General features: G+C 40.3%; 1 protein-coding gene and 1 pseudogene across 1 annotated transcript in view; both read left to right on the top strand.

Annotated features, from left to right (window-relative positions):
• Positions 1 to 2,959, top strand: part of LOC110059514 (uncharacterized) — a 3,450-nt gene extending 491 nt beyond the window's left edge. Inside the window, exon 1 of the mRNA XM_020766211.2 lies at positions 1 to 2,959. This exon is cut by the window's left edge and continues 491 nt beyond it. Coding sequence (XP_020621870.2) covers positions 1 to 901 — 901 coding nt within the window. The 3' untranslated portion in view covers positions 902 to 2,959.
• A 5,436-nt stretch (positions 2,960 to 8,395) lies between these two features.
• LOC149107603 (uncharacterized) lies at positions 8,396 to 24,237 on the top strand (annotated as a pseudogene).
• Positions 24,238 to 26,659: the final 2,422 nt, after the last annotated feature.

Below are 26,659 nucleotides of genomic sequence, written 5' to 3'. Positions count from 1 at the left end.
CGCTCATGGATTAGGATTCTCCGAGAGAGACGACCTCGCAAACATTCCATGGGGGACACGGCGAATCGCTCATTCGGCTGATGGTGGAATCTACAACACTTTTCGCATACCGTTTAGTAAATCATTCCGAGTGACTGCCACCACAACCGATTCTGGTTACTTTTGGTACATCATCCGAGGGGTGGAGAATTATCCTTTGGTGTTGGGTGATCTGATTCTGCCGTCACATACAAGGCTGAGGCTCTATAAGAACGAAGACGTGCACCTGAAACCGTTGGAGTTCCTTCGTTTGGCATACGTCAATAACTCTGCGGGCGCATTGTTCATTGTGACATTAGTTGCCAGCAGTTCTAATCTTGTTTTTCTAGAGGGCTGTATGCGATCGTATATCGATGGAAGTAACAAAACAACTTGGCTATCCTCTGGCACTGAAGACTTCTTCCTGTCTGCATATTACTTCGATAAAGGACTATACCATCTCGACAATGCTGGCTTGACTCATTTAGACAAAGGCGGACTTGTGAGCGCTTACAAGTTTTTCGAACACGATCCATTGCTGTTTACAAAATCCTTCGAACTTTGGTGGAGGTGCAGTGATATGGACATTAGCAAAGATAAGTATGGCTGTCCTAACACCTGGCCAGATCCCACCCCTCCCAGAAATGAGCAGTTTTTCACCAAATATTCTTCCATGAAAGAAAAACTGTACAGCAAAGAAGAGCCCTCCATCAAGGGAAAACCATCCAGTAAAACAAAGTTCGCTGGGAACGAAGGGTTCTTCACCAATGACAGTCGTACACTTAAAGAGAAAATTGCAATGACTGGAAACTCCTTTCTATTAGACAGGGGAATTATGCAGCCTGCTATTGTGACCACATACACCTGGGTGTATGAATGGTGAAGATTTGCTAGGCTGCATTAGGTGAACAAAAATTCAGATAGACCTCTTTCACTCATACATTTTGTTTTCATCACCTACATCATGTGTCAATACTAAAGAGATTATTGTCTTTGAAAACAGGTACCCTGAAAAAACTGACCCCCAGTCCGCGGACCCCCACTACGGACCAGGTCCGTGGACTACCTATTGACCAGTCCACAGACTCCCCCTACTGACCACCCCCCAAAATATAATAGAATTAATAAATAAATATTTCAGTTACGGGTTGTCTAATAGATTACTCGTGACGGCGAAATTTTGAACGTTATATTGTGCAAATGTAACAGACCTGGATTCAGGCTCCAGTGCAATTTAAATCATTACACATTGCCATTTCCTTTGCTGTGGCCATAAAGTATATGAAAGACGCGTATGGGGAAGCCCCCGGGAAGCCTCAAAATTTGTGTTCTTTCCCCTCTGCCATTTTGTTCAGCCCATTCTCCCGTGGATTCATGAACTCGTTCCAGGCTTCACAATTTGCTCAGTGGAATAACAGATACAAACAACAATTGACAGCCTAAAAATATATCTTCCATAGCCAGATTGAGCCACGAATGGAAGGTAAGAACTTTCCTTCTTACCATCGGCATCTCCTTACGCTGAAAACAGCTTTTAGGCATTTTTTTGGGAGGGGGAGTGGGGTGTTAAAAACCCAAGTCTGTTACATTTGCACGGTGTAACACTCAAAAAATCACCGACACGAGTCTGAAGACAACCCATAAGTGAAATCTTTATTTATTATTTTTACACTAATTTAGGGTGGTCCATAGGGGGGGTCTGTAGGGGTAGTCCATGGACCAGTCCGTAGGGTAGTCCACAGACCCGGTCCGTTGTGGGGGTCCGCGGACCGAGGGTAAGTGTTTTCAGGTTACCCTTTGAAAACTGTTCACAATCATGCTGGTATGCATTCATTTCAGTAACCAAGACAAAAGCTCAAATCACCTGTGAGTAATGTCACACGGTCTACGGTGAGGAAACAAAATGTACAAGTGAAAGAGGTCTCACATTGATTGGTGTTTGTCTAACATGTAGATACATTACATTGTAATGCGACTGCACTGCTTCAATATCCACAGGTTTATTCAGGGTGAGGGGGGGGGGGGAGGAGGGTGCTAAGTTAGCAGGCGCAAGGGGACAACTGGTACTCCTAATTCTAGTGTTCTTTTGTAATGAATTGCGCAAAGCATTTTATTCTAATGCTCATGAGTGAGGTCATATTTAAGGCCCGCTTGTGTTGGGATGAACTGTTTTCAGCTGGTTGTTGTTGTTGTTGTTGTTTTTTTTTTTTCGTGCTTTGTTGGGGGAAAAAAAAACTGCTTTTGCTTGCCATTTGGTTGATTGTCCATTTCAACTGGCTCAGAAGTATGTTGAAATGGTTGAAGATGATAGGAACCAACTGCTGTTGATCTCAAATGTTGAGAGATGCCTTGGGTTGACTGCTAATGAGATACATAAACCTCATGTAGAACACAAATCCATATTACTAAGCTATTATGCACAGAATTGTTTTAAAAAGGAAGGGACATGAAATTGCCAAATCTCTCAGTGAAATATCAAGTACCCAATTAAAAATATCTGCACTGAGTCAGTTCTGGGCATGAGTGGAGAAAGGAACTAGAAGTGTCCCGGTGACTGACAAAAACTGAATTGTTCTCTATCTTGGTTATTACAACAGTTGTGGATACATCTGTCTGTCAAAAAAGGTCCATCTTGGAACTTGAGAAAAGCTAGTTTCCTTTCCTGTCCATTTGTTTACATTTCATATGCCTTAATTTGACTTAGTTAATGCAGTAGATTATTAGTGCATTTCAAATGTATCCAGAAGGGTGTTCTTGAAAACACATGTTTTGGTCACCACAATAATGGTTTGAAATTGTATGATATGAAACTATTTGTTTAGAACATAGGTTTTACATGTAATGAAAATAGTAGTCATTTCTTTTGATAATTAGAAGTTTTGTAACGACAATTTTCATGGAATATTACACCAAAGAATGTAAAATGGCCTTTTGTATCAAATGGTGTCCACGTTAGTAGAGTTCACAGAGTTTGCCTGCTTTTGTAGCCTCCTACACAGACATTCTCTTGGCTCGTCACGCAATCTTTCTTCTCCAACGATTGCATGATGAGCCAAAAGAATGTCTGCATAGGAGCCTATGCTCTTTTGGGCTTTTCAAAATTCCATGACTTTCCCCGACCCTTCCCAGTTTTTCATGAGCTACGCACACCCTGTAATCAATGGCAGTGGTGGATAACTCCTTTAATATCCCTAGCAACACAAGATCGTGACACTTTTTTTGCGATTCTCTTAACCAGCTTTTGACTCATCCTTTTTTCAACCCTGAACATAAACAGGACAAAATTGAGTTTATTCGTTAACTAATACAGGATTCAACAAAATATCAAATCTATATTAGCAATGACATTAATTTAGTGTTGATTATCGGCAGTTATTGGGCATCACAGACAATATTTACAGTACAAATACTAAACATTTTTCTCTCGTCTCTCCTCGTGTAAACAACAAAATATGAACTGACTAACATATAAGAGAAGATCGACTCTTCAGCGGTACTTAAGAGGACTTAATGATCAAAGGGTGCAGACTTTCTAGGATAAATAAAATTTTTGAGGTAAAAGTGTAAATTTAGTTTACTTTTACCTCATCTAATAGATCGTTTTCACGTGACGTCATCACTTTCTAAAATCCAAAACTAAAGAGTCACCAAAGTTTTTATCCTCATCAGGCATAAGAGGCGGTATATTTGTATCTGTTTACAATTTTACAGCTCAACAGCGTGCTTCGTTTGGAATCCAGAGCATTTTGAATTTCAGGGTTGTGGAGGTGCGTGACACAAGGCTATGATCGAGTTTGTCGAAAAATATATACTTATCTCATGATTTTGAGCCTTTTTAGAAGTTAGAGCATTAGGAAAAGTGCTTATGTAAATGCTTGTTTGATCAGCACTGATAATCAGTCGCTTAGATAGCCAAAGTAAGTTCCAGATGTTTACACTATTTTCCAGCCGCCATATTCGTGTACCACAGAGGTACACCAACATGGCGTTTTCATACTGGACTTTGTAAATATCTGCGAAACATTTCGACGAATATCTGAAGTTTCGGGAAACGCACAGGCCTAAAACTTGGAGAAGTGACTTATTTAGCTATCTTCTATACCATCATAATTTCATAGCTTTTTCCAATGGATGGTTTTCGATTTATTTTTTTATTGCGTGACAGGAAAAACGATCTATACTTAGGAGACTGTTTGTACCCTCTATTACATACAATCATACATACATACATACATACATACATACACACACACACACACACACACACACACACACACACACACACACACACATACATACATACATACATACATACATACATACATACATACATATATCATTTATTTGTTTACGCAAATAATATATATTTTTTTAAGTGTTCTTTTGTTTACCTTCAAATTACCCTTTGTTGCCTCGTTCTTAAACTCGAAAGTCAAAAGAATATTTGTTTATTTATTTCGTACGTTGCATGTCCTGTTGGAGATTGCACGACTTCCCTTATTCGGGAGCTTTTCCCACTGGATGGTTTTCGATTTGTTTTTTATTACGTGACAGTGAAAACGATCTATACTTTGGAGACTTTTTGCACCCTCTCTTTCGTATGTTGCATGTCCTGTTGGAGATTGCACGACTTCCCTTATTCGGGAGCTTTTTCCACTGGATGGTTTTCGATTTGTTTTTTATTGCGTGACAGTGAAAACGATCTATACTTTGGAGACTTTTTGCACCCTCTCTTTCGTATGTTGCGTGTCCTGTTGGAGATTGCATGACTTCCCTTATTCGGTCTCATTTCGTCACACGCTCCGAGCCTGCGCTCTGCCTGCGGTTTTAGTTACCAGTCCAGGCTTACTTTGCAACATTAAAGGAGACCATCTACAGCTCTCTACAGCTCATAAAAGTCATAAAATCATATGAATTAACTGACTAATCTCTTTTGTTGCTGTTGACTGACTTAATCCATTTTTTATAACAGTTCACTGACTAGAGCGATACCCTATACACCTTATTCCAAAATGACCGCCATTTAAGTGTTCTTTTGTTTACCTTCAAATTACCCTTTGTTGCCTCGTTCTTAAACTCGAAATTCAAAAGAATATTTTCCCTTGAATGAGGCAACAAGGGCTAATTTGAAAGCAAACAAAGGAACACTGAAATGGGGCCATTTTGGAATAAGGTGTATTGACACCCTCCTTTATTGTGCCAAATTTGGCTCCATTTTTCCACATAACCAAACGCAACCCCCCCTCTAAAAAAAAGTCACTTTGGGCATCTTTGCTTGGAGCCCTTCAATAAACTGCCTTGCAAATTCAATGTTTTCGAGACATGAAAACTCCCAGCTAAAGTTACATTGTTTTGATTGACTTGGTCATCACTCAGAGCTGTATCCACGTTTTCAAAATTCTGAGGACCCATTTAATGTTTTTGAGGACCAGCTAATTAATGTTGCAAATATTTGTGACAGTATCATTCCTTTGTTCTCCAGTCTGTTATGCATAAGTGTTTCTCAGTAAATGATAGTAGAGATGCTTCTTTATTGTGGCGAATTGATTAGTTTACCAACAGTTCATTTTCACATGTTGAACAGTTAAGCATAACTCTGCAAAATCACATTTATGTTTCATTTGCATAAACATTCAATTTATTTTTCTGTGTTCAACTGGACCCTTGCCCCATATTTTGTGTGGCCAACTGGTAAATGAGTGCATTCCAGGATGCAGTGAGTTATGACGCACTGGATACATCTCTGGTCACATAAGCATTACAGGAATACAGACACAAAGCCAAATGGAATCAATTTGTAAGGCAATTTGTGACATAAATCAGTTTGTGCTTACATAGTGTAGTGAATTATGCTGTACAGTGTAAGGAAGATCTTTACAATCCATGCATTGAAGTACATGGATAGTGTTTTTTTAACCCAGATATAAATGCAATTTGCATATGATTAATCAGCCAAGCAAGTCTTCGCCATTCACCCATGTATACGAGTTAACAGTAGCAGGCTGCATTTCACTTCCTAGTAGAAAGGATTGTCCTGCTATTGCAATTTTCTCTTTCAATAGGACATAAAGCATTGCTCTGTAATCACATCCGGTTGCCCAGTATCGTGTTCGTACAGCGTGGTCTCTACGTTTGCGTGTATGAAACCGTTCTTTATGGCATAGGAGAACGACTTCCTGTTTGAATTAACACAAGCCAGTGCCCGTGTTTCTTGCAACAGGCACACTAGAAGTAAAATTCGTATTATGGCCATAGTTGTACTACATCAAAAGTGGTAACCAACTCGAGTATGGGATTGTCATAAGATAGTCACACGTCTCTGTTTTCAGCCGGTGTGCGTTTGTCCTTTTTCCAGCGACAGCCAATAACATTTAAGGAAAATTACCACGTGGTAAATATTTTTTTGGGTTCTAGTTCCAGTTCGTTCCGATACCTCCTGCAACAGGCACGCAAGAAGGAGAATTCGTATCGCAGCCATCTTCTTAGTTCGCGTTAGACATGCTCCAAGCCGCCGCCTTGAAACTCTTCGATTGAGAAATAAAGCGAGCTTGAAGTGAGGTCGCGCAGCGACCGAACGAGCGACGAAAGACTTTGAGAAAGTCTAAGTTCTCGTGCAATCATGAAATAAACCGAAATTAAGCTTATACCAGTATGTCAAGTGATTATTCTAATTGTTACTTGGGCGGAGGAGCCCAAGTTCTGGTTTCCGACAGGGCTACGGCCATTATAAGTGGTTCCAAAGTAGATCCATCTTCACTTTGAATTGTGCATATAAAATGCCAACAATTCTTAGTGCTGACGAAGCCTAAAGATCGCTGTCTTCAGAGCTCACAAATAAACCTTCCTCTGATTGGCTACGATAAATTAAGTCGGCTTCGAACCTTCTCTGACCTCTGGCAGGCAATTGCAACGCACGTTACCGAGTCTCGGAAAAAGTTAAAATTAAGAGTGCTTCGTCATTTGAACCTCATTCTGGCAGTGTGCGGTTGTTAACAAAAAGGCGGCTGCCTTTTTGCGTTTTTGAAGTGTCTGTGAAGAGGATTTAGATAAAGTTTTGAACGACTGGTAGATATTCGCTCTTGATTTCTGTGCGGGATATTTGGCTCAGAATGCGCCTTTCCCTGGGATTGCCCTCGTCAACTGTCAAATAGTTTTCCGCGCCTCCCAGGAGCAAAATGTCCGCTACTTTTTCATCTATAAAACTTTAAGCGGTAGAACCGTTCGAATGATGAATTCTGCTACATTAACTTTTCATTTTGCACCAAAATGGGGAACTGAAGTGCACTTTAAAATATTGAAGTACAATACTGCTCAGTTCCCTTCCCCAGGTCTTTCCTCTCACCCTTACCCCCACCTCCCTCACTTTCGTTTTCTTTCTCGTTTCCAGACTCCTAGTGCCAGAGTCAATTATAATTCTTTTCAAAAAAAGTCATTCTTTCCAATGGTGTTTTTCCAGTTTCAACCTGCTCTCAACTTTTCTTACTCCATTGGCTGTTATTACAGTGGACAGTGTTCCTGATGATGTACTGGTTGGTTGTGCTGGAAGAGCAAACAATCAGGACGGACGCGACTTTTGAAAGCGAGAAAAGCTTACGTTTAAGATTTCTTCGTCATTTGAACCTCATTCCGGAACTGAGAGAAGAATTTTGAAGAAACTCTTCACCCTGAGGAAATAAGAAGACCAGCTTCATTCACTAAACCGCTACAAAATGATACTCTGCAAGTTTGTCTGGACAATTAACGAAGACCTCAGTAAGGTATGAATTCTACACTCGGCATCGACCTTTGATTGACAAGAACTGAATCAGAGTGACATTTTCAAAGGAAGCTCGGTTGCTGCTTTACTTTTAAACTGAGATGACTGTATTTTTACTTGATAATTATGGTTTTAAAGTTGCTGAAGAGAGTGAGTTTTTTTCATTGTTCTTGATTTTAGCAATCTTGCACCATCAGTCTGAGACAAATGTTCTACGCGTTAGCCTACTTGCAAATGCGAAGGTTCACATTCATAGTAACGAAAATTTCGCTCGCTACGTCGTAAAACATTTACCTTAATCCAATTATTTCGCTCTAAATTTTGCTACAAGGCTAGTTTCAATGCGTTTGTAAATTTAGATCCCCAAATTTCTGAAATTTGGACGGAAAGGAGTTTAGTGTCACAGTGCGCGAGCAATCGAAAATGCCAGCGTTGTTTATGACGAAAAACTCGACTACGGTTTCCATGGATTCAGGTGAAAAATCTAAATCATTTGCTTCGGCTATCGGTGCGGTTAGTATCGAGTTTTGGAGCGAGAGAATTGCGACATTTTTCGTAGTGAAATTGAAGAGAAATTTTTACAAAAGACAAAAAAACAAAACAAAACAAAAAATATAATATACAAAAAAAAAAATATACATTTTAAGTTTTCGTTAAGACCGGTGTAAATAGCCGAGGATAAAAAATGGCTTCGTGGCTAAGCCGCGAAATTAGTGGTGGTGGCAATCATCTTCCTCCACTGAAACAAAAGTCTAAAATACCAGTCAGAGTGACTCGGTTGAGCAGTGTCAGCGACAAAAGCTCTTCATCAGAAGACGAAGGCGATAAAAAGCCGAGCTTGTCGAAGGATTCAGTGGAAAATCTTCAAAGTCAGCGACCATCAAGGATTCCGATTAAGGTCGGTCAGAAAAAGAACAAGATCGAAAAGGACAAACTCCCAGAGAAGAATGTGCGAGCCGTAACGGGAGAAAAACCTTTAGGAAGAGACTCAGGTATTGTGTTCAATTTGATCTTTTTCTTTGGACATAAGCTTAAACCATGACAATGTAGATTGTATGTAGTAAGCTTATAAGAACCATGTTAGCTTCTGACCGAATTTTATTGCAGTGTTTATTCCAGTTAAATTATTTTTGTACTGTTTCATCATTTAGTAATCGTATCGTAATGCGCGATTTTTAATTTGCCATTAGAGGGAAACTTAAACCTAAAACAGTTTTATTTTAGAATCAGCTTTGGAATCTATACAAAGTTGGAGCTTACATTAGGTCCATTAGAAAAAAAAAAAACAAGACTTAGAGTGGACGGTTGGAATCAGGGGAATGCTAGAACTGAAAACTGGAGAGAGCAAAACAGTTGTTTTGCTCAAATGAAACACTTTTCTTAGTACCATACCTGTGTATGGAACAAAAAATTTAGTTTTCAAAACACTCCTTCCTTTGTTCGTGAAGGGGAGAATGTCTCCCCGATTTGCGATTGTAGCAGATTTTTCTTGTTTAACTAGCGAAGGGCAACCAAAGATGAAAACAAAAAACACCTAAAATTAAACACAACTCGATAATCCGCAGTAAGTTCTAAAGTATTTATTACATTTCAGTCAAATAGTAAGAAAAAAGAACTACAATAAAAGGTTAAGATAGCCACTCAAAGCAAATCAATTCCGCTAAATTGTAAAATGATAAAATGCGGTTCCCAAAGTTTCTGCAGCCTAAATTTACGATTAGAAGCTACTTCTCTACAAGTAACCAAAGCTCTAAAGCTTTTTGAAACTATTTAGTTGACATGCTCATTAGTTTTTGTGTGTGTTCTGGGGTTTAATGATTAGAAATTCCCACCATCGAGATAACACGGCAAGGAACGGCAAATATTTACGTTGCTATGGAGACTACTCAGCCCCAAGCCTCGCGCTTATTTGACTCCAAAAACGCGAGAAGAATGGGGAGGGGAGTAATGTTTCTTTGTCATTTGTGGTTAGTTTTCGTCGTGCAATTGAGCTTTCCTGTTTTGTGGCATTGATAAATTTTGTCTTTTTTAATACTCTGTCAAGAACATGGGAAGACTGAAAGGAAACTAATGGTTAAAATTGCTAATAGGTATTAATCTAAGAGAAAGGCGAGGAAAACAAGCTATGGCTAAATTCAGTACCAGTCCTCCAAGAGCTGCGAAACGTAGCAGTCGTAAACCTGCCAAAGAACCGACACCACAAGTGAGGCGACGAATACCAAGACAACTTACTCCGATAGAAACAATACAGGTAAATGACACGCTCTTGTTGCCGAAATGATGTAAAATAAACCTTTTCTTTTTCATACCCAACTCAAACTTTAGTAAAGCGAATCAGAACAAAAGTATTCAAGGAATTCAACCAATGTTAGGGAGGTCCGTCTTGTTAATCTCACTAGATCCCTACGGCTACTCCTTGGGATTTTTGGTGAGGATATGACACCCTGGGGAGGCATTATTTTAAAGCGTCTAAGAGTTACTTTTTTTCTTATTTTCAAAAAAAAAAAAAACATGCAATTTTAGGGAACAACGATAAATCTTATTCCTGCTATCAGCAATACATTACTTAGATGCGTAGTAATTTGTTTGGTGAGTGATGGAGTCAAGAAGGAACTCCTTAACTTTGCAAAGGAACATTGTGTTGATATTCTGTTGGTCAAATCCTAGTCAAGTTTGTCACCAAGCGTTTATAAATCTTATTGTATTAACAAACAGGTCTCCAAGGATGAAAAAGAACCACGCAATGAAACCTCGGCCAGTGATTCATCATCTGCAGCTAGGACAGATGAGATTACGCCAGATTTTGAGTGTAACATTCCGCGCGTGGAAGATGAAGATCTCATGAGAGGAGCGGAATCAAACATGAGTGGAAGTGAATATGGAGACGACTTTGAACGATATTCAGTCTCCAGCGATGAACAAACACTGCCCAATGTACCGCCATGGTTAAGAGAAGCAGTCAAGTAAGATTTAAGTCTGCCAACTAAGTTATTATAAGAAATTTAAGGCGTTCTTGTACATTTGATGTGCTTTGCGTTGTGCTAATGTTCACATCAAGGTCGACAGCGTCCATGCGCCATGCAAAGTGATACAATCATGATCCAACCACAAACAAACACTCGTAACGATCCTAAACATCGTGTCGATAGACAGGTCAGTTGGGGCAGAGAATTCCTCTCCCCTCCCCTCAAAAGCAAAAGTTCTCACTTGCAAAATCTACTTTTCAATTGTTGCAGGGAACAAAATGCGTCAAAACTGGCCGAAAAAGAAAAGTAAGTATTCCTGTTTAGTAGCCGTAAAGGTACATGTCCTCTTCGAAGAACTGAAAAATGAAAACGATATCTGTATCTCTGAAACTTTCAACTCTTATCTTTAATGTTTTAAAATTTTCAGGATTTTTTTGGTTTAGAATTGATTTTAAAATCGACGATTCGACAAATTTAACTGGCCTTCTTCAGGAATAAGCATTAAAATTAATATTAACCTTGCGGAAAGAATCGCGAAAAACATAAACAACTTTTCATTCAAAAAATTTTACGAGCAATTTTTCACAGGTTAAGAATTACGTAAACTTCAGAAGCGAAACATGTACTAACAAGTAGAATTTATTTTCAATTAAGGAACGCCTCAGAAAGTGCCAATGATGCCACGAGTGAGCTTGGTGCTGGCCATAAAGACATCCATGAAGACCTAACAGTTACTTTGTATCCGGCTCCAAAAGATATCTGCACTGACTTCGTGGCGGACGAGTTGGACAAAATAATTGCCGACCTGAGTGTCATGAACGCTGACATGACAGACGAGGAGCATGCTGATGCAATGGCGTCTTTGTTGTTGCTACGCGACGAGGCCAGGTATGTCCTGAGTAATGTGTCCGATTATTTTACGTTAGCGCAAGAATTCAATGTGAGGCTTGTGAAATGATTAAAGATGTTTTAAAATGTGTTTGATGTTAAACGTCTTTACCAGAGACTAAGAGTATAGGGCTTCTGCTATAATGTACATTAAAGGCTAGTTCTAAATTCCTCCTTCCAACGTTGATGGATTTTCTGACACTGGTGTATATATCGTATAGTGTGCGTAGCGGGCTGAAAGAGCTTCAGGCACTAGTGCTTAGTTTCAGCGGCTAAGGACTCTCCTCGTGACTTCGCGGCCAAACAAAGCGCGTGCACGTCACGCAAGCTTAATAATATAAGATATTTCTAAACTTTTCTTTTAAAGTTGCTTCTTTCAATGCATTTTTGTATTTCATCGACATATTTTAACTTCAACGATTTCCCTGTATATGTGGTATACTTTCCAAAATAAGCCTTCAGGCTAAACTTAGACCTCTAGGGTTCGGCAAATCACTGCAGGGAAGAGGGGCGTGAAAGACTCCTATGCAATCTCATGAAGCTGTCTGTTTGAAGTTGATAAAGGTTAATTAACCGCCATAGTGAATTTGTAAGAGCTGACGTGTTGAACGGTAGCCCTTTTGCTGCTGTGAAACTCAGAGGAAGACCTGCCGTTAGTAACCTCAGATTCGTCAAATTGTCCAGGGGGTGGGAGGGGGGGGGGATATTCGTTTATTAATTTCTAAGTGTTTCACTGTACTGCCGATGCTAACCTGCAATCATACCCTCCCTCCCTTATATTTAGATGTGGGGAAGGAGGGCATGATACATTTACTTGTCGGATCATAAGTTAAAAAACCAGATTCTGGTTTTTTCTCTGATTGGTGAAAACGAACTTATGAAACGATGCGTTCTTATTGGCTTTCATATTTCAACCTCACTTCCGGTCAAAAAGCTGGCCTGGCTAGAAGAAAACAAAATGGCGGAGACAGAGCGAGATTTTAGCGAGGACGAGTTTTCTGCTGCGTTAGTTGAAGCCCTGAGAAATTGTCACTATGATTCCCTGAAAGTAGAGCAGATAGAGTGCTTACGGCGAGTAATTTGTTTACGTGAAGATGTTTTGGCAGTTCCGCCTACGAGTGTCGGTGTAAAATAGGGTTGACTGGCCTACACGACTTCTACGGTTCGTGACATTTGTACATTTGCCGTTTTCTGTTCGGTCACTGGACCTTTTTTTGTAGCTTCACTCGTGTTTATGAAAAGCACTTCATGTTGTGTTATAAGGAAGAATTTTAAGTAGAGTTGAGCCGTTGGATTGTGCTATGGCAAATTATAGGTCGGCATGATTTCCGCTGTTATCTGCATGTTGCTTCGTCGAGTTTGACACCTTTGTAATTTGCCATGTGTTTATGCATTGTTTTGGCTCGTTTCTATTGCAAGCTATGTTTTTAAGTCTCCAGGTATTCGCTTTCAAGGGACAAAATTCAAAATTTACCGTGAACATGTTGCTTACTTGTATTCTATATTGCAAGCTGCTGGAGGACTCGAACATGCATTTGCATCTAAGCTTATGTGTAATCCTACGCTCTTGGGCAATTCTGCCAACACGATGCCATCAGCAGTGAAACAGCTCTTGCCAGTGAATTCCTTGTTTTTAGTTACCGTAAATAAAGGAATGACAGCTCCTACTGGTAAATTATTATCGCAGAAATAGCAGCACTTGTTTGTTTTTATCGTGAGCGCCATCTCACCTTGTTTCGAAACGCATTTAAGTTATAATTTCACATGGCGGAGTTTGCAAAGCTGATCTGCAGACTATTTTAGAAATCCGAGTCTCGAATTCCCGCCAACTACAAATAAGTTTGACTTCCGGTGAATGCTGACTGGCTCATAAAATGACAGTTTGACCACACCTTAGTTTATTTAAATGAGGGGGCGGTTGGTGGCTGGTTAAATAAATGTATCAGGCGTTTTTCTTTTTCCTTTCTCCCTTTTCCCTTCTTCTTTCAAAAAAAAAAAAAAACGCCTGATCGCAGGTTATGCCGATGCAGCACAGAAGGTTTTCTAGAGCCCTTATGTTTCGTTTGTTAATGGAACAATTATGCATTAATCTTTTACAGGGACAGAGAGGAACCCATGAAAGATACAAAATATGACATCAGTGAAGATAAAAAAGTCGGCAAAGATGATGCTACCATTACAAGTTTTGTCGACGATGCCGTGAAACTAGTGTTTGAAGAAGAAAACAACTTGGAGGAGAAAGCAACAAGTGACGAAGAGTTCGATTGTAGCTCTGTAACGGTATCGAGCGAAGGGGAAAGAAAAATTGCCGCACTGGATGAAAAATCAAGACGGCTTAAAGCTCAGTTTGCCGAGGAAAACAGACTAGCTATCGAATCTATGGACAAGATACGAGAAGAGATCAAACAGAGTCAGGAAAGAGAAGACGCCATAACCAATGATATAGAGGAGATGAGACACAGACAGGATGAAATCAAACAAGACCTGAGACGCTTAGATGAGATATCTAAAAGACGAGAGCGCGAGGAGGAAAAGTGGAAAGCGAAGATCGATAAAAAGAAGAAGAAAATTGCACGAAGACTGGAGAAGGTACGGGCCCATCGGCTTGAGTATCAACAGGGGACAGAAGCTGAAAACAAGAACCCAGAAGACCAGAATGGAGCAGGACGTCAAGTGGAACAGGAGTGTAAAGATACAACTGAAGCAACCACTTGTTGTCTCGAGGAGGGCGCGTCCAATATCATTTTATATGAGTCCCATGAGGTTAAGGAATATAGCAGCATAAAACAGCTGGAAAAGAAGCGAAAACAACTTCGACGTCTGGAGAAAATGGAGAAAAAAGCTATCAAAAGAGAGAAGTTGGAACAAAGAGAGCGAAAAAAGATCGAAAAAGAGAAACGAAAAGTTGCTCGTAAACTTGAAAAACTAAGAGTTAAGAATTCAGCAGTGACTGAGAAAAGCCTGGTGTCCTCCCAGTGTGTAAATAATCAAGTTCAAGAAGTTTCTAGTGCCAGTTTACTGCAGGAAAATTCTGAAGAACCCCAAACAGTTAATCAGACTGAATATCAAACCGCTCACTTCACTTCGGCTTGCGACGTTGACCAGAAAGAACAGGATGCCTCAAATGAAGCATCTGATCGAGATCCAACAGAGGGACATTCGTCGTTACACGCACTTGAAGTCCGACCCAATGTGTCTAACGGGGTAATACAGGCATTTGGAGATTCAGAGCTCGACATATCTGAAGATATGAAAGAGCCAGTTTTGGACAGCATCAGTTGTGAAACAGAAGTGGCAGAACTTGCTCCAGAAGAGGTGGAGACTTGTATGTTTAAAAGATCATTAAAACTTCAAAACGACAAGTGCGTGGCTACTGAAGGTTCTGTTGGAGAAGAAGTGAAAACGAAACCATACAACGAATTTGTTATGGAAAATTCAAAGGAATCCAGCCGCTCAGGTGGTAATCAAATGGACAACGAGGATGCCTCGGAAGACGTTGAGATCGATTGTCTAGAGAAAGAAGACACGTTGAAAGACATATCAGTGGAACTCTTCAGTATCGAAGAAGAGTTGGGTCTGATTGAACCCCACAACAACCCTAAATGTGGTGGGGAACTAGAGAAGAATTTCAAGTCAGAGGAATGTGCATCGAAAACAGCTGGCATGGAATATGATGAGTTATCTTCCTTACAAGGAGAGATTCTTGTAAACAATTCCTTTGAGAGGGAGATCGTTTCAACAGCTACTGTTAGGGCTAGTGGGAAGCTCGAAAAAATGTCTGGCTTTTTCGCAACAAATATCCGCACATTGGGGCCAGCCGCAGAGCGTTTGGATGATATATCTGTCTGCAGTGTGATGGCTAGCGACGAAATCCCTCCCTTATGTTTTGACGGTAAAGAAACATTGGCAAAAAGCGATGCTTTTGATCAAATTGATGGCGGGAACCAACATAATGACGGCCCGCTGCAGTGTTTGGATGATAGAGACGTGGAACTGTCCACTCGTTCCAATAAAAACAAGTGGACCGGAGATTTACTTGAAAAGAGTGTACCACGGCCTGAATATGTCAAAGAAGATAGCAATGATGAATTTTTGAATGATGGAAATGATGATACCATCGATATGACATTGAGTGATGAAGGCTTTGACCATGGCGATCCCAGTCGTACAGGGAACCGGAGGATTATAGCTAATGAACCTTCTCCATTAATGCGAAAAGTCTCTGGCAGGTTTACACCAGGTGGAATACAACCTCTTTTCAACTCACATGGAACTGGAGAGTTCAACTCAATATTTGAAGATACAGTTCCTTCCGAAGAGGAAGTGGAAGACAAAGTACGGGGTGAAGATGGCCAATTTACCTCGGAAGAAAATTCCTCTCTCGACCATTTGGAAACAGGAACTCTTGAAGATGAAAGGTTGAGCCACGACCACGGCATAAGCTTCAAAGATTTACCCAAGGAAATGCAAGAGGCGCTTTTACAGCGATACGCTGCTTACACTGATGTAGAGGGGGCTGAAAACGTACAAGTGGATATCGTCTATGAAGAAGTGAGTCGTCGCTCATCTGACCCAAACTCATTCTCTATCGTCTGCGAAGAGGCCAGTGTCCAAACTTGCGACCAGGAGAGCTGGATGGAACAAGATATCGTTCAAGAAATAGATGATGCATTTATTAAGGAACCATCTTTAAGTGAGGAACGCCCGTTAGCCTTCCTTAAATGTGATGAGATGAAAATGAAACAAGAGTCAGTAGATGATATTGAGACAAGACCTGAAGTAGAGCTTGATGGAGTTGGATGTGATCATCATGATCTACGAGACAGCATTGACGAGCGCGGAGTAAAGGAGTTTTTACAACAACCATTAACAGCAAGCGAAGCTTCATCTGTTAAATCTTCGTCTGTGCATTTACCAGACCTTCAAAGTTCAACAGCTGGACGTTATAACAAAGCTGTGCTTCCTGAAGAAATGAAACCCATTCCGATGAAAGCAGCTTCCACGTCAAACACTTTAGAAAATTTGCCCGTCGGTCATTTCCATGAGTGTTCAGACCGTTTCTCTTCACACGAAAAACCGTACAATTCACAGTCAACTGCAAAGCGTAATTTTCAAGAAGACGATTTCATTGCCGAATTTGACGACTTTTTAGACGAAGTTGAAGAAGCCTTGCAAGTGGCGGAAAACCAAGGTGATGCAAAGACAATTGACGCACAATCTACAGTGGAGTCTCCTGATAGGAAAACGCAGGAAGTGCTTCCAGATCATGGTAATAACAAATCTATGGAGAAGTTGAGAGGGTCGAAAGAAGACACATCTTCACATAGAGACATTTACCAGGATTTTAACATTCCACTGCTTATTTCAGACAGGGATACAAACAACAAACCTCTTGCAGAGTACAAGGAAGCATTCCGTTATAGCCATTCACACCAGTCTGGTAATGGAGAAGATGTAAAGAAAGCCTCCCTGGATAGAAATTTTCATCCAGTTATTGATACACCCAAAGAACTGGATTCCTCAGCTCTATTTAATGATGCACTTCAATCTGACTACTCCGGTGATAGGGATGACTATACCTCGGAAAGTAGAGCTTCCAGCGTTGGGAAAACTGTGCTGGAAAAAACGAACGACCAAAATCTGTTTCTAATGTCAGAAAATAAAGACGTGCATAACAGAGGTGAAGTTTCTGGCTTTGCACATTGCATGGAAGGACCTCTCGCTGAGACAAAAGTGCAAGATGAGCAACACCTTTTAATGGATCTGGATGCTACGAATAAGAAAAACCAACAACTGATGAAGGAAAACGCACAAAATGACGAAGGTTCTTTTGATGAAAAGGCAGGTTATGATTCCTCTAAAAATACAGTTGAAGTCGGTAGTATCACAACTGATACTTCCCGAGCAGATGGTGCCGTGGCAAGAGCTGACGACGAATCTACTGTCAGCGAAATTCAAGAACTGCTTCGTGAGGAAGATTCAAAAGTTGAGAAATCACATTCTATGTGTGATACCGGTGATGAACTTGATTCTTGGGGCTCAATAGATGATATGCCACCAAGTGATTCTCATTGTGTTATTGGTGGCATGGAAGAATCTGTCTGTGGCGCTCCATACTTATCTGATGTTGTTAATAAAGGACCTAACCAAAAGAATAAAGAAGAAGACAGGGAAACTCTTGAACTTAAGACTAGCCCAGCATCAGCTTTAAAGTCTACAGCAGCATCACCAGGACGTCATAGAGACAGTTTACTTTCCCCGCGCAAAGACGAAAATATCTCTGTTGTTGGTGAACGTGTCAAATCAACAAATAATGAAGTATGTGCTCTTGAAATAGAAAAACGTGCAAAATTGGATTCAGTGGGTGATTTGACTCTCCCCAGGGTCAATGGCGTCATGAAAGGGGTATCCTCTGCTCATCAAGATATTTCAGTTTCCCGCATTGATGACGAGGCCTTGGCGGTTGGCGAAGAGTTTCAAAGGATAGAATATCACGAACAGTCTGTTCTACAGGTAGCTCCTGGAATGGGCAGAAACTGCCAGAAAGACAATAAGGCGGCTGCTAGTGACGTTAAAGCTAATGGTGGTGATGGATTTGTGTCAGTTGACTCAATTATGGATGAAAGGTTAGAAGCTTCACTGGAAGATAAATTTTCTCAAGTTGATACACCATCTAAAGAGGTCAGTCAGCGTCCCCATACTACCAAAAGGCTTTTATCAGGAGGAGGAAAAGTGACGAAGTCTAAGCTCAAAGAGGATGAGTTCATAGACGACTTTGACCGTTTACTTGACGAAGTTGAAGAAGATATACGAACTGAAGAAAGCATGTCGTCTCCTAAAAGCAATTCTCGTTCTTCAGAAACTAAAAAGGCAGTTGAGGAAATTGAATATCAATCAATTATTGATGTAGAAACTCTGGATGAATCTGTCACGTGGCTGACTGATATTGACAACGATGAGTCATTGTTGTCGTCGTGTGACGAGGAAGTGGCAGCTATCAACGATAGCATTTTAGAGGTGATTTCAGAAAACGAAGAAGAACCAGATTCCTGGGACGCTTTGGACGAGCTTGTTGACAGACGATTTCAAAGTCGCGATTCTAGCTTTGTCAGTTTAACCGACGGAGAAAACAGAGTGACAGATGAACGCAGGCGAGCTAACTACCAGCGAAGGATAGCAGCTGTAGTAAACATCTCGGAACATCTTCTGCATCAAGAGTTACTGGCAGCTGTTAAAGCAGCGGCGTGTGAAGTTACTGAGATTGACGTCTTGGAAGATGAGGTAAAGCAAAACGTAACGAAACATCATGTACACCAGGATGATATAAAGAGCCCAACGGAAGACAAAATGCAAGCGCTTGTGACCAACAAAGAAAAAGGTGTTACTGTCAGTGGAAAAAAGGCAACAGTTGGAGACGCTATTGAACAATTGAACAAACTGCATTCAATGGTCACTGACATACGACAGCAGCTAAGTGGAAGGAATGGAACCAAGGGACAGAGATTTGCTGTAAAAAGAGAGGTTAATACAGTCCCAGTTCTGCTGAACAGCATTAGTGTTCTTGATGATAACATCGGAGAAATGGCAGAAGAATTAAAACAGGCAACTGGAAAGAGTAACAAGGGCTCAGTCAAAAGCGACGAGCATGTTGGGACGGAGATGTTAGAGGAAAGCAGAAAAGAAAACGCAAAAATGTTGGTTGAGATCACTATAATGCAGGAGGAGGTCGAGGCGTTTAAGAAGAAGAACGAATCTTTGCATTCTGAGCTTGAAACGACAAACGCTGAGTTAAAATGTCTTCAATCCAGGGATGAGTACAAGCAAAGAGAGTTGACAAATTTAAAAAATGATTTTGAAAGAAAGGAGAAAAAGTGTGATGAAGCAGAAGAGAGCCTGGAAAATGCTCTGAAGGACAAGCTAGAGTTATTGGATGATGTTGAGTATTTGGAGGACAGCTTGAGGTTTAGTCGGGAAAACAATGAGAAGTTGAACAATAGAGTTGACGAGTTAAATGAGACCATCAAAGAATTCAAGAAGCGGGCTAAGATGGATAATAAACGACACGAGTACGAACATTTACGCGAGGAGGTAGAGTTATTGAAGGGATCCCTGGAATTGTCTAATCAACGAGAAACGTTGTTGAGATGCCAAGTGGATGATTTGGAAGGACAAGTATCTCACTTTAAACATTGTGAGCAAACCTTGAAAAGCAACTTGGACACTGTAAAAAACGAGAAGTCGAGGATAATAGAGCAACTTGAGGAACAGCTGAGTACGGCTGAGAATGAAAATACCAGAATGATCGCAGAGCTGTCAAGGGCATCAGATAAGGAGAATCTGCTGAGCGAACTTAAAAAAGAAAACATGAAGGTTATAAAACAACTTGAAGATCAGTTAAATAAGCTTACGAAAGAAAACTCCACGCTTGATGCCGAATTGTCCAAGGTATCAGAGAAGGATAATCAAATGACTGAGCTCAAAAGTGAAACGACGAAGGTCATAAAACGTCTTGAAGATCAGCTAGCGAACCTTAAGAAGGAAAATCACAACCTGGCCACAGAATTGTCCAAGGTATCGGAGAAGGATAATCAAATGACTGAGCTCGAAAGTGAAACGACGAAGGTCATAAAACGTCTTGAAGATCAGCTAGCGAACCTTAAGAAGGAAAATCACAACCTGGCCACAGAATTGTCCAAGGTATCGGAGAAGGATAATCAAATGACTGAGCTCAAAAGTGAAACGACGAAGGTCATAAAACATCTTGAAGATCAGCTAGCGAACCTTAAGAAGGAAAATCACAACCTGGCCACAGAATTGTCCAAGGTATCAGAGAAGGATAATGAGATGATTGAATTAAAAGGTGAAACGTCCAAGTTCATCAATAAACTTGAGGATCAACTAGCGGCACTTAAAACGGAAAATTTCATGCTGGCCACAGAATTGTCCAAGGTATCGGAGAAGGATAATCAAATGACTGAGCTTAAAAGTGAAACGACGAAGGTCATAAAACATCTTGAAGATCAGCTAGTGAACCTTAAGGAGGAAAACCACAATCTGGAAACAGAGAGGGACAATGAGATGAATGAATTTAAAGGTGAAACGTTCAAGTTCATCAATAAACTTGAGGATCAACTAGCGGCACTTAATAAGGAAAATTCCACGCTGGCCAGTAAATTGTACAAGGCATCAGAGAAGGATAACCAAATGCATGAACTAAAACGTGAAACGTCGAAAGTCATAAATAAACTTGAAGATCAGCTCGCGACTCTTAAGAAGGAAAATTCCATGCTGGTCACAGAATTGTCCAAGGCATCAAAGAAGGATAACCAAATGATTGAACTAAAACGTGAAACGTCGACAGTCATAAATAAACTTGAAGATCAGCTCGCGACTCTTAAGAAGGAAAATTCCACCCTGGCCACAGAATTGTCCAAGGCATCAAAGAAGGATAACCAGATGAGTGAACTACAAAGCGAAGCGTCGAACGTCATAAAACAACTCGAAGATCAGCTAGCAAGGCTTAGGAAAGAAAATTCCACGCTGGCCATAGAACTGTCTAAAGTCTCGGGAAAAGATAAACAATTGACAGAACTCTGCAACCAAGTAGAAAACTTGACGACTCAGAACAAGTTATTGCAAGATCAAGCCGTGGAAGCCAAAAAGCAGTCTTTTGATGAATTGAAATGTCCGCAGGAAGAAACCAGTGAACTTGAAGAAGACAGCATGCGTTCGAGGAGGAGTCGCAGAAGTAAAAGCTCCGATATTAAAAAGTTAAGGAAACGCATTCGCCAGAATGAGCAAGAACTTGAGTTCTTAGGTAGATTTATTCGACAGAGAGGTCTTGAGTTTGGGAGAAGACCACAATACCACATTGATCAGGATCCAACAGACGGGCCTGATAAACTGCCGAACGTAAAAGACACCTTAAACCACGAGCAAGAATATGGAAAAGATAACCAGGACACAAGCCAAGTGCAAGAAATGGAAAATATCATCGAGGGCATCAGAAAATCTCTTCGACAGACGGAAAATGAATTGCAGCAAACAAAGGATGCGTTAACACTGAAGACAGACAGGACTGAATTTCTGGAGCGTCGAGTTGAAGAGACAGAAAGGTTACTTGAGGAGACAAGCAGGCGTCTAAGACAGAACCAATACAATTTAGAACAGACTGATGCAACTTTGAGACAGCAGCTAGAAAGATCAGCAACACTTGAAAATCAGTTACAAGGAATGGAAAATGCCAGAAACACTGCAATAACATCCATCATGAAAAAAGATCAGGAATTGAAGGAGGCCTTCCGCAGGATATACCAAAAAGATCAAAGGATTTATGATATAATTGATGAGTTAAAGCAAGAAAGATTTGATAAAGAGTGTCTTAAAAGAGCCATTGAAGTGAAAGAATCTAATGCTGTTAGAGAGAGAGGACTATTAGTAAGACTAAGAGAACTTGCGAATCAGTTACAGCTGACGGAGTAGCTGAAAGAAACGACATCAGCCTCTCTTATGGACAAACAGCAGGAATTGGAGCATTTGTACCGCAGCGTAAGCACCAAAGATTCACAAATTGATGACTTAACACTAGAGCTGAAACAAGAAAGGTTGGACAAAGACTTTTTGAAAAGGACCATCGCCGTTGCGGAGTGTAATGTTGATAAAGAGAAGGGACTTCTCGAGAGATCAACACAACTCGAAAAGAAGTTACAGGAGACACAAGAGCTGAGAGAGAAAACGCTAGTGTCACTTAAGAATAACAAGGAGGCATTAGAGCAAGCCAGTGATAAGATTGATGAACTAAATCAAAGGTTAAAACAGGAAATATCGGATAAGGAATGTTTGAGAAGGGCCGTTGAAGTTCCGGAATGTAACGCGAAAAGAGAGAAAGGACTGTCGGAGAAACGAAGAACCGAGCTTGAGATTCGGCTACAAGAAATGGAAAAGCTACAAGAAAGGACCCAATTATCTCTCAAAGACAAAGAGACTGAGTTACAGCAGGTTTACACCAAGCTAAGCAGAAAGGACGATACATTTGACGAGCTAAAGCAGGAACTAAAACAAGAACGGTCTGAAAAAAGAGAATTGAGAAAGGCCATGGAGAGAAAAAAATCTAATGTTCAGCGACAAAAAATACTCCTGGATGGTAGAGAAGAAGAAGTGGAAAGTTTGAAGGAGCAGCTTTGTGACTACGAGAAGAAAGTTGAAAAGCTAAACGTTAACTTGAAGCAAATGAGAACGGAGCTAGAAGTAGCTGAAGACATCTTGACTTACAGACAAGACAATGTTGGTAATGCGGGTATCTCATCGCGAATACAATACGATCACTTGCAAGTCTTTCCCACAAAGCAAAGCAGGCATACCAAGGGGAGCTTCAGAGAAATCGGATCGTTAATGGTACATGTGGCAGAACGGCTTAGTAAGCTACTGCAAAGGCAGAAAGAATTAGATTCATCAGCTGTGTTACTGAAACAGAGAGAAGCTGAGGCAAAGCGTGTCGTGGAAAGGTTAAGAGGAGAATTGAATCAACGAGATGATGAAATAGAAAGCTTGAAAAGTTCTCTTTTAAAGAGTGTGACCGAAGCAGAATGCATGAGAGGTCGCCTAAGAGAAGTCGAGTATGAAAATATTGATCTCAAGAAAACTCTTGCAGACGAGAGTGACCAAGTGAAGAAGCTAGAGATACTTGTCAAACAACTTGAAGGAGATGTCCAAAGAGCGCACAAGTCTTTAAAGGACAAAGACACCACACTGGAGGAAACTAAAGAGATTTTACAATTAAAAAGGTCGCTTTTAACAAGCATGGAGACCAAATTGTGTCTAAAAGACAATGAAATTGAGGAATTGAGGGTAGTAAATAAGGAAGGAGGTTTGGAGTTGGAGCGTGTGCAGACATCTCTTAAAGAAGTAAAGAAAGAGTTGGAGATTTCTTCATCCATTATCAGAAAGCAAAATGAGGAGTTTGTTCATCTTAGATCGAGTGTAAACAGAAAAAACTGGGAAGCAGACAAAATGAAGTTTCAGGTGGAACCGACACAAAATGAGGTAAAATTGTTGTCAATTCAACTTGAATGTGCCAAGAAAGACAAAGAAAGTCTTTCACGAGAACTGGCGGCTGCTACCGTGCGTTTGGAAAACGAGCAAGTATTGGCAGATCGACAGAAGAAGGCTCTTCAGGAGCAAGTGAAGTCTGGATTAGGAGATCTGAAAGGTAAAACCAAACTTATTTGGGACATGAAGATGAGCCTTCAGGAGTCCACAGCTCGGATCTCAAGACTTGAGGCAGAAAAATTAGAACAAGAGGAATGTTTTAAAGACTACAATAGAAAATCTGTGCGTGGAGTCAAGCAGCTGAAACAGTCTTTAAACATGGCAAATGAAAATGAAGGTTTGCTTCAGTCCGGAATAGGATCAGCAGAACGCGAGATATCTAAACTGAGAAAAGAAAACCAAAGGCTAAAGTTTGAATTGTTGCTAAAGGAAACTGGTGAATTCCCTCAAGATGTGATAGATGACACATTTTCTGGATTATTTAAGGTAGGACTTACCTTTGTTGTAACTTGTTCTTTCGGCGTTGAACGTTCACATTTGACACCCAGAGAAACGAGCTGATGGAAGAATGTTTAGCTCGCTCTTTACACCATGATTTCGAAAGAACATTTACTTTCCTGTTCTGTTAAACCAGTTTATTAGCTGGCTCAGTCAATTATTTTCTGTGAAATGTTTGTTTTTTATGGAAAGGTCTATCGGTTACTTGAGATATCTGGATCAGATTTGAATCGTCCATTTGAACCATTTTGGGCAGCTTCTGTATGTTTTACTGTTTTACCAGCTCGTTTAAAAACTGTAGGATATTTTACAGTGGTTTCTTGTTATTAACCGGCTCTCATTGCCCTATGGTTCCACCAGCTGTATATGCTGGTTTGTGACACAGCGTTTTAGTTTAGTTTTCATTTTTGCCGTTTAAATTACCAGCAGACCGACTTGGACGCCAAAAGACAAGAAGTGATCACCAAGCTGAAGCAATTGGAGACTGAGGTTAAAGGAGACATGACAACTGGTTGTCATGGAGAGATGCATGAGCCGCAGGAGTCAAGTGATACGCGGTCAGTAAAACTCAGTTAAAAGTTCCGTTGATACTAAGTGTCAGATGCTGCGTTCATTCTAGGGAGGTGATTGGATCTTTGTACAGTCTCTACTTATTTTTAAGCAGTTAACCTTTTTTGAAGCCTCACATACAGAGCCCGGTAAGGTAAGAATACGACAGGACTTACGGCTTTTTCCAGAATGAGCCTGAGATAAACACTTTCCCAGGGAAGAAAGGTTGTCTTATCTTAAGATATCGATCAGGGAAAGGTTCCATTCCACTCCACTGATCAACTCTTTTTCGATTTGATCATTTATTATTTTTGACTTTTAGCTCATTTTATCATAGTAGGTGAAAAGAATGCGCAAAATATGCCATCCATATATGCACGTTATGTCCCCGCGTATTTTATGTCAAAACATCCAGTATGGGATTTATTGGTAGTCCACCATTTCCCTATGTAAGGTCAAGAGAACGCGCAAAATATGAGCCGTATTGTACGGTAGAGTAGTATTCTGTTTTTGTCATTCGCACGCACCTTATTTGATCGGTACAATTTTCATATGATTTATGATTGAGGAAGTATTTCAAAAATTATAAGGCGAAATACTAGAAAATGGTATAATAGTGAAAAAAGAAATCTCCTCTGGGCTCGGAAAAATACAGCGCAACTCTCAAAGTATCCGCGTGTGTTATATGTTAAACCCCGGATGGGGGGACTCCCACATGAAAAGCTCGGGGATGCTAATCGTCTCGCTTTGAGATATAAATCATGGAGTCTGGTCTCACTTAGGGCGTTCGGTGCCAAACGCCACTATTTTTAGCCGTCAAAGAATGTTTTAGGGTGTACTTGAAGAAATGTTAACGAAAACGCTGTCATGTCCTTTTAAATTGATATATTTTAGGAGTTGAATAAAGTTGGAGCCACGCCCAGTTTGGTCTCCTTAAGCCTTAGGAGATTTATTAAAATTTTCCGAAGAACATCGCTAACCTATTCAGAAGAGGTGTCACCCCTTCCCGGGTTAAACTATCGAATAAGGTATATCTATTAAACTAATATTTTTTATAGGATGGAGATTGGACATTTGGACAAGCGTTTCTCATCGCAAGGAGTTGAAACTTCCAACAACAGTGCTGTTCTGTCCACAAGGGATCGAATCATGACAGATCCAACGGCACCAAGATCAGGTAAAAAACTCTCAGTTTTTGTATGCACTGCTTAATTACCATACAGCTGAAAGAAAACTTTATTTCCAACGTAAGAACAATTCTTTAAATGTTTTTATAGTGTAATAAAGCGAAATTGTTTAAGCCGCCGAAAAAAAGAAATTGTGAATATGAATATCGTTTTCCGTTTGTTTTCTCATAAATGGATTAACAGAGAATTTTCCACAACAGAGCAATTGATCTGATGTGTAATATATATATTTTTTAAATTTAATTTCAATAAATTATATGAAAGCATTCGTGATGTTTTAGTGTTTTTTTCGTAGCCTTCTGGGAAGCAACTCTAGATTTAGAAGACAATAAGGAGAATATTCCAAGGTTGTGACAATCGGCCAGCAAAAGCAAGTAATCTTAGTCTCATTTTGTACAAGTTAGTCCGTCCACAAACGTTAAGTTTTTTGCTACGTCTTACGATGCGAGAGCGGCCACGTTTGTGGCTCAAAAACTTTCCCCAGTGCCCCACCCCTTTGCGTTCGAGCTTTTTCAAATGCCTTTTTGCTTGCAATCTTGACGAACTCAAGACACAAATATCGATGATGCGTCAGGCAAAGGTTTTAAACTTCTAAATCCAAAATTCCACCTGGTAATCCCTTTCAGTTCAGTGCCTAATTATCCTAAATTGTTTCAAGGACAGACCAGTAATTCCTGAAAAAGAAAAATGCCCGTGAGGACACTGAGTTCTAATCTCGCCTTTCTCGTGTCCAGTGCTTTCTCAGCATT

The sequence above is a fragment of the Orbicella faveolata genome, unplaced genomic scaffold (assembly GCF_042242905.1).
Source record: "Orbicella faveolata isolate gen_17 unplaced genomic scaffold, um_ofav_v1 contig_26, whole genome shotgun sequence".
Lineage (NCBI taxonomy): Eukaryota > Metazoa > Cnidaria > Anthozoa > Scleractinia > Merulinidae > Orbicella > Orbicella faveolata.
This window is presented reverse-complemented; position numbering and strand designations above follow the sequence as displayed.